The sequence below is a fragment of the Macrobrachium rosenbergii genome, chromosome 22 (assembly GCF_040412425.1).
Source record: "Macrobrachium rosenbergii isolate ZJJX-2024 chromosome 22, ASM4041242v1, whole genome shotgun sequence".
Lineage (NCBI taxonomy): Eukaryota > Metazoa > Arthropoda > Malacostraca > Decapoda > Palaemonidae > Macrobrachium > Macrobrachium rosenbergii.
The window spans coordinates 10284489-10294488 of record NC_089762.1 but is presented as its reverse complement, the minus strand read 5'-3'; the positions used below and the strand labels follow the sequence as shown (position 1 = coordinate 10294488).

Genomic DNA, 10000 nt, shown 5'->3' with positions numbered 1-10000 from the left:
ACCATAGCAGCTGAAAAGCTTGAAAAGAAACGACAGAGTGCTAAGTACTTTCGTGTAATTAACACATCTCTGTGCCTCGAAGATGTTGATTACACGAAAGTATCTGGCACTCTGTTGTTTCTTTCAAGCTTTCCTGTGGCTTCAGCTGATAAACAAATGATGTTTATATTTTTGTGATTTTAAATATATATATATATATATATATATATATATATATATATATATATATATATATATATATATATTATATATAAAGTATATATGTATATAAATAATCATACATTATATTTATTATATATATATATATATATATATATATATATATATATATATATATATATATATATATATATATATATATATATATATATATATATATATATATATATATATATATATATATATATATATATATATATATATATATATATATATATATATATATATATATATATATATATATATATATATATATATATATATATATATATATATATATATATATATATATATGTATGTGTGTATATATATATATATATATATATTATATATATATATATATATATATATATATATATATATATATATATATATATATATATATATATATATATATATATATATATATATACTTAATATCAGCACTGAACTCCATTTTCATGAAAAGCAAGTATGTTCCATAATGAACGTCGTTTGCCTCTTAGACACAGGATACAACTCATCAATGTCTTGCTCGGGTATATTTACTGTAATTTTTACTGACAGTTTCTGGAAAAGAATGAGGGAATTTTCCTGAACAAATTTTCGTCACCCGTGGTAAGTCTGTAAAGTATATAATAGGAGCTTGAGTTGTACGAAGAAAGTATCAGTCCTTTCTCGACAAAGAGGACAGAGCGATAATACGGAACAATTATTTAAGTTAAACAGCAATGTTTCCCTCGACTTGTCAAAATGTCCCTGTCATATACCCTTGTGATTCCGAATATTCACAAGAGCACTATTTAGAGAAGCAAATCGATTTAGTGAATTCACCAATGCCAAACTTTAATCATGGTCAGTTAAAAGCTTCCACCCTTATCAGCAACGTTACTTCAGCAAATACTCGAAATGCAGATTTACTGCAAACATATGTCCCTAATCATAATTATCTTCCAGTATGGGATGAAAGTTTTGCAAACAGTAGTAGCACGCATAGCGATAGCTTTGAAACTTCGTTCCCTTTTCCTGGAACCTCCAGTCAACAAATGTATGATGACCGTTGGTCAGGAAGTTCTTCACATCAGGGAGAAACAGTTGATGACATTACTACCTGGTCTTTGGATACCATCAAAGAGGTAGCTTCAGCTGTTGAGGCCACAACTTATGACAATCAGACAACTACCACGCGGTTGGATCTTGCTCCAAGGTCATATGGGTCACACGTTAGGACCGGATACGAAGAAGAGCGGCGGATGTGTGGTGGACAAATACCCAGCAGTCAGAGGCAGACAGCCTTCGAAGATGCTGACCCATCGGGCATCTCATGTGGCTTTAAAAAGAAGAGGAAAACCAAGCTGTATCAGTTAGGACCGCAAGACGACAAGAAGTTAGAGACCAAGCGACTAAGAGCCTTACAGGCTCACAACTATCGAGAAAGAAAAGAACACAATGAGCGGCAAGCCCTAATTAAGATAAGAACGGTGGAACGTGAAATCTGTAGTCTTAAGAAGGAGAAAGAAGACAGACGATTTACAGTCAGTGTCTTGGAAGCCCAGCTCTCAAGACTTGAGTTAGAAAGTGAACAACAGGAAGGAGACATTCCTCGAGACGCTTTTTCAGGTTAGAAAAATGGACAACCTTGCGGTGTCATTCTATTTTCAGGGGTTGTCGTTACTAATGAAATATCTCATTTAGGGTATGACTAGTAACGTCTGATAGGGTGGCTTTTGGTATAACTTGCTGATTGCGTTATTCATCAACTATTTTCTCATGCCTCTTTGTTGCATGTTCATTTCATTTCGTCTTAATTTTTTTACTTTAAACATGTACCTAGATAATAAAATAATACTAGTTCATAAATATTTTCACTGAATTCAGAACTAAGACACCAAAAATTAGAATTAAATTAAAGCTTTATTTTAGTCTTAATTCCAGCGTCAATAAAATCAGTCTTTCTGTAATTCTGAGAATTAGAAGCTAAAAAATATCAGCTAAGGCATACACCGATATTGGTTGTGTCCGTATGTCAAAACAAGGAATACTAATGACACTACTCGAATTTTTCCATTCCAGATGGATGCAGTGCTCAGTCATAGGACGAATGAAAATTTTGGGTAGCCCCGAAATGAGAGCTGTAGTTCACCGCTGATGCCACCATTTTTCAGGAGCATTTATTACAATTGCTGCTTTGCCGTTTGGAAGGATGCTTAGAACTTTCGTAGTCACTTGAGGGGTATTTCGTCGAAAAAGAGTTGATGCCCTTCCATTAAAGTTAGTAGACTACAACGAATGTTGTAGTCTATTAATGCCTTGGAAGATTAGCTTTTGCTTCGGGTGCCAGCGAAGACTCGAACACAGTTTAATACAATATACGAAGACAGACAATATATTCAAGAATAAACGATAGTGTACGTGTACTGTATGTGTCACGTACTTCTTAACATTGTTCACATATATTTGTTGCATGCCTTGCTATACTGAAACAATGAAAATGAATTCTTTATCTCAAGAATAGCTCATTCTTTTTTATTTTGTTCAGTTTCGAAGATTACAGTTGCTGCTTATGAATAAATCTTATTTTTAGAGTATCGATAAAATATTGAGACCTTATCTGTTATAATCGCGTTGTTATTGAGTTTTTGCTATGAAATATCCGCTATTGTTACCTGAAATGTGAAGAAAGAGAATAGTAAAATGTTTAATTTCTTTAAAATAAGATTCCTTGTGATCCCTTTTGAAATCATTGGGTTGTGAAGGTAGATAATGTACATTACAATATGTTAGCTTTCATTTCTCCTCATACCATGAACACTTCTTCCTTTATTTCATATACAGTCCACATCCACACTAAATTTCCACAGAGGAGAATATTTTTAACAATATTTTCAAACATTTCACCCTTGGCTTTCACATGCAACCCAAGTTTCCTTCCAGTCTTTAGCAGACGTCCTGCTACCTTTCTTACCTCGCCTCTTCTGAGGCTCAGTCTTTGATAATATTCACAGCTCCATCTCTCGATTTCCCATTTACCCTCATAACCTTACTCTTGCTCATTTTTACCATTAGTTCAATTCTTACAAACACTTTCAAACTGTTTTCCCTAGTCTCCATAGTCTTTCTTCATTATCCCCCAATTAGTACAATATCACCTGCAAACATCAATCATTCCACACTCCATTTATGACCCATCTTCTTATCCCACTGCTTAGCACCTTCACCTACTGTCCTTTCTTTGAGTTCTTGCATCACTCCATCCATCAACTATATCAAACATCCAAGGAAACAAAACATGCCCTTCTCTCAGTTCAAGTTTTGCACTAAGCCAGTTGCGCTCCTGCATACAACTGCGTTTTCCAATTCAGTCATCAGCTTTCTTTATATACATGCATGCCACATTAAAACAATTTCCTTTTACTTTCAAACTTCTCATATAACTGATTCATAACAATACTTGATCCAAGTTCCTGTCTAAGCTTCTGCCATCTGTCTGTCTTGACGGAAATCATACCATACACCTTCTCTGGTATACATAGTAAATTTTTGGACCTATAATTCTTGCAGTCTCCTGTATCACTCTTACCCTTGTACAAAGAAACACCCTAATCAGACATTCGCTCACACTTTCATCATTGTACTGCACCATGTCATTTGTAATCCCATAATCTCGTGGCATCTTTCTATTTGCAGCTTCATTACTGCCCTCTTTACATTCTAAATAGTAACTTCCACAAGCATTTTTTAGTCCTTTTGCTCTATCTCTCTCCTATCTTCCGTACTCAAGAAATCCTCAAAAGACTCATCTCACAAATATATCAGAAAGTTTTGAATCAAAGACTCAAGTGAGACATATATGACTGTAAAGAATAATCGAATATTATCATTATTAATACTATTATCATTGTCATTTGTCTCTTGTTCTAACAACTCTTCATTTTTTATCAATTCTTTATCATTTATTATTTTTGTTAAATTATACTTGTGAACTCATTACTTTGAGTGATTATTATGTGCCTAAAATTTTCCCGTGATTGTGACTGTTAGTACTGTCATTCTAATTATTTATTACTATTATTACTGTGTTGATCTTGCCTGCGTGTATGACTGCGATATTCATCCCTCCCACATCAGTTATAATTGTCTTTTTTTTCTGGAAAAGAAGAGAATTTATAAGGGTGCCATTCTTTTACAGTATATTGACTAATACTTCACCTTTGTCTTTTGTTCGGCCACCCCACAGTTGTTGATTCCTTGTTGAAAGAGTAAACTGTATTGGGGTGATTATTCTCTAATTTGAAAAATTCCCATCCCTAGACCATATCGTGTCCTCCATGAGCGTAGTACCGCTGACTGTCAATACTGAGTTACTTTTGTATGTGACGGTTGTCTTCATCAAATGATCACAGCGGAATTCTGCCCAGCTTCATAAGATCATACCCATCCAACGACTATACTGTTCAGTAAGAGTGAAGTCTAACGAATTCTGTAAATTTTTGTGAATAAATAATTTTAAGTGTAAAACGAGAGATTTTTAAAATCATTTGTGGTGTCCATACAAGAATCTATATATTTATTGCTGCTTGAGCCTCATCTCCCAAGTAATATGTACGGTCTCGTGAGTTCTGAGAAGAGAAAAGAAAAGTAAGTATCTTGAGTCTAGAAATATAGTATCAAAAAGAAAGAGAATACGATTCATTTATCACAAGTGCCTAAAGAATTCATCAGCATCCGACGAGAAGACACCAGGCTGCAGATGGCCAGTGGGGACGACGAACTTATCATCAACTAAAAAATTCCCCTTCGGTAACATATATGAAAGTATATTATTTCCGAGGTAGAGCGAATTGGATATTAAAGGACGTTTGTAGCTTACTGATTATATGAATATATATATATATATATATATATATATATATATATATATATATATATATATATATATATATATATATAGTTATGAACCACTTTTGGTTCAGCAGGTTCTTAAATACAAACAAAGTTACGGGACTGGAATGACTGGCAGAAATTGAGGCAGACAAAGGAGGAAGGAGCTGAACGAAACGAAAAAAAATGACCTTAAACTAATTTATTACAATAATTTACATTATGTACAAAAATGAGTCAGTTACCACAAATTAATTAGTTACTCAAAATGATTCAGCAGCAAATTAAAACATTCACTATCAAAATTAGACAGTTACATCAAAATGAGTCAGCTTCAAAACTAAATAAATATATCATAAATGAGGCAGCAGCAAAATTTAACAGTTACATCACAAATGAGGCAGTAACAAAATCAGATAATTATATCATAAATAAGGCAGCAGCAAAATTAAATGGTTACATCACAAATGAGGCAGTAACAAAATCAGATAATTATATCATAAATAAGGCAGCAGCAAAATTAAATGGTTACATCATAAATGAGGCAGCAGCAAAAAAAGTAATTCTATACAAAAACTTCAAGACACTTAATATAGGACCTTGAATCATAACTAAAAAAAAAAGACAAACATCCTGTAAAGATAATCATAAAATGACATTCACATACACAGTATCATTGTAAGAACTTTGTTACAATGAGTACTTAAAAGCCCAAAAATATAATATAACGATAAAGATTCGCTCTCAATTACGTATGTCTTATAGATTTAGCAGGCTAAATAATACCATCATGAGACTTCAACTCAAAAGACACCACCACAAAGATGATCATGCCGAGGTCGTCAATACAGCATTATGCTGCCACTGAGGTCACCTCAACACAATGTCGCTCTCAGACGACGGAAACCACACCATGCCAGACAATATCACACTCCACCCGAAGTCGCTCTCCAGACGACGAAAACAACGCCTTGCCAGACGATGTCACATCCACCCGAAGTCGCTCTCCAGACGACGAAAACCACGATAATTTGTCCATATACAAGAAGCAGCATATTTAAATGCTTACAGCCTCATCTCCCAAGTAGTAACAACGGTCTCATGAGTTCTGAGAAGAGAAAAAGAAAAGCAGCAAGAATAAATGAGTCTAGAAACCATAGCCTATCAAAAAGAAAGACGAAAATACGATTCATTTATCACATTAATAGCAGACCCTTTGAATCAAAACAAAGAAAAAATCAAACATCCTGTAGAAGATAACAAAATGACATTCAGATGGCACAGTATCATTGTAAGAACCTTGTTACAAGTTTTCTCTAAAACTCAAAAATAGCCTATAACCATAAAGATTTTCTCATAAATGAATCATTAAGAAACCAAATAATAAATCTTTCTCCAAATCACGAAACCATCATGACACTTCAACTCAAAAAGACATATATGCCATATATATCACATATAGTCGCTCTAGATATTTAAAACCATATATATGCCAGACGATGTCACCCTCAACACAATGTATATCCAGACGATAAACCATATATGCCAGACGTATGTCACACTCCACCCAAAGTATATATCCAGACGACGAAAACCATATGCCAGACGATGTCACACTCCCACCCGAAGTCGCTCTCCAGACGATGTCACACTAAAAAGTACGCCTTGCCATATGTCATACTCCACCCGAAGTCGCTCTCCAGACGACGAAAACCACGCCTTGCCAGACGATGTCACACTCCACCCGAAGTCGCTCTCCAGACGATAAAACCATATTTGCCAGACGATGTCACACTCCATAGTCGCTCTCCAGACGACGAAAACCATTTGCCAGACGATGTCACACTCCATCCGAAGTCGCTCTCCAGACGACGAAAACCACGCCTTGCCAGACGATGTCACACTCCACCCGAAGTCACTCTCCAGACGACGAAAATAATGCTGCCTAACAACTGCTGACTGCTGACTTGAAGTCACACGAATTATCCTTAAGCTGCCATTAAGGAAGACGTCAAATCCACCGGGAAGGAGGATTCCAACTCTGTCGTAACCAACAGGTAAGGAATACCTGACTGCTTGCTGACCGATATGACTTCTTACTGGTTATGGGCTGACTGTCATCTCTTGCCCAACACTCCACAGATGTCACCTTTTTACCAACATGGCCAAAACCACCAGAGAGAGCAATAAAAAGGAAGGAAAACATTGAACTACAAACAGTTCCTTTCAAACAACCATACAATATATAAATATATATATATATATATACCAGAAATATATATATTTTCATATATGTTATATATATAGGGGATATATAATATATATATATATATATATATATATATATATATATATATATATATATATATATATATATATATATATATATATATAATATATATATATATATATCCTGATATTATATGTATATATATATATATATATATATATACGGGATATATATATATTATCAACTAATAAATATATATATATATAACATATATAAAAATATATATATTTCCAAGGTAGAGCGAATTATATATTAAAAGATATATATATATATATATATTATATATATATATATATATATATATATATATATATATATATATATATATATATATATATATATATATATATATATATATATATATATATATATATATATATATATATATATATATATATATATATATATATATATATATATATATATTTTACTGTGCCAGCCATGGCTGCACAACAGAATACTATAAAATGGCTGTCAGTATTACAAAACATGAAAGGAATGCAAAGAATGGGAATACAAACATAAATGATTACTTTACATCAAGTTACTACAAGGCGTAATTCTACTCAGTTAACAATTAACAACGTTTATTTAGCAAATAATAACAATAGCTCACAAATTAATTATAACCAGGGGCACACATGGGTAACCAATAAAGAAGAATATATAATCATTTGACGGTGCTGTAAAAGGTGAAATTCCTTTCTTCTTTCACACATGGAGGTTCCAGCAATGAATGAAAGTGCGAGCTGAAAGTTGTCCTATGTCACACATGATAAAGGCATCCCTCTGAAAGAGAGGGGTGTTGAATTAACTATAGGCCTAGTATCAATTAATGCCCTAACTATATACCATCAAGCTATCATAACTCACTGCAATATCATGCCCGAATGCTTAAAGATTGCTCTAACCACTCGGGTGGGCACATGGATGGCGCAGCCAGGCAAAATTTGCTTTACTATCACTTTTCCTAATCTGGAAATTAACTAAGCATGAAAACAGAGGGTGGCTTTGGCGTAGGGTGGGACATATAGCGACAAAGGGAGAGACAGATACACGTGGGAGATCATGGGGGATTTGGGAAGGTTTTCTGATAAAAGTAAGGAAAGTAGATTATAGTTGAAGAAAAATGGGCTGCCGAATTCCTGTGTACGATTTAGACTTATCTTGGGTATCCAAAATGATCACTCCTTTATGAGTTGGGGTCCCAGAATTGGTGTCATGTGGCACAAGGGAAATGGCAGCCTCTTGTGAAGCAGTGCAGGAATTTATGTCCATCCGAGATGGCTCCTACAACAGAAATGACAATTTCCTGAGCCATGCTTCTCTGGACTGGCCCGGGGTCACCTCAGGGCAACTTTCACAAGATGGCAGCGGCTGTGCATGCTACGCCCATAAGCCTAAAAAGCACATAGATCTCAGCAGCAGAGAGAATGGGTAAAAGGAGGGGTTAGTGAGAGAGGGGTATGCTGGGTTGGATGCCATTACACTCCAATTGCATTGGTTGGCCACCTTACATAAATTAGATCACTAGGTTAAGCCCAGTGGCCCGTAAAGCCCCCCATTTAACCAAAGATTCTGTCCTAAACAGGACAGAAATTTTGCAAGAAGTTTAACCTGTGTGAATCTAATCAAGGTAAAGGGAGTGTTTTGGCTGGCTGGCTGGCCATCGCAAAATACTCTCTCTCAGTTACATAAAAAGACAATACTTAATGCTAAGAATAACGTGCCTGCATTTATTTAAGGAATGTACTGTTTGTGGGGTTGACTAAATCTAGTAAATCTATTAATTAACTAACTGTATGCCACACAGAACCTAGCTAATGCAGCACCATAAAATTTAAAAGAGTAGTAAGTCTATAAAATATGGCAAACTAAAATACAAAGGAAGCTAGGACTGGTCCTCAGTGTGAGACCTGGGGAACAGTCACAGTTTATTAAAATTTTGATATTAGTAAATGGCCATTTCTAATACATTATGTTAGTTATGTGCAGTGGTAAGAGCAATGCACCAAATAAGCTAATTAAGCAGGTGAAACAAATAACTAAAATGCTTTAAATTCAAAATAAGATGCAATTAACTTTTAATGCAGCATTAACACATGAAGGTCCTACTTTGCAGTAATAGACAAGTAACATGGAGTAAATTTTAAAATACACATTAGCATGCAGGGTAAATAAAACTGAGCTAGCTCATGTCCTCAGCTGTGTGCTAGAGAACAGGTTTAGCTATTACAAAGGTATGAACATTATATATAAACCATTAACAACGTCAGATAGGGTCATAACCTCCTTCCACATCTGTTTTAAGAAGAATGTCATATCATCTTATATCTCAAAGATTCTCCGGTAGCAACAGCCAGTACGGGGACAGCACATTCTCTCTCCCGTCAACTCCTCTCTCTCTCTCTCTCTCTCTCTCTCTCTCATCATCCAAGTCACTAACTGAACTAAGGAAGGACAACAAGCACTTCACTACCAAAAAGTATATATATATACATATATATATATATATATATATATATATATATATATATATATATATATATATATATATATATATAATGTCCTCTTAACTTCTCGATTCTTCACGCTTTTTTGGATATGCTTGTAACTACAAAGCCATAAGAT

The 10000-nt window shown here is 34.3% G+C and overlaps 1 protein-coding gene and 1 long non-coding RNA gene across 2 annotated transcripts in view; one reads left to right on the top strand and one right to left on the bottom strand.

Moving 5' to 3' along the window:
- LOC136850573 (uncharacterized) overlaps positions 1-10000 on the bottom strand; it is a 470237-nt gene that overhangs the window by 277367 nt on the left and 182870 nt on the right. The gene's annotated exons all lie outside the window — the stretch shown is intronic.
- LOC136850325 (uncharacterized) lies at positions 930-4716 on the top strand. Its single transcript, XM_067123955.1, has 2 exons — positions 930-1818; positions 2272-4716. The coding sequence occupies exons 1-2, from the start codon at positions 930-932 to the stop codon at positions 2292-2294; spliced, it is 912 nt and encodes a 303-aa protein (XP_066980056.1). The 3' UTR covers positions 2295-4716.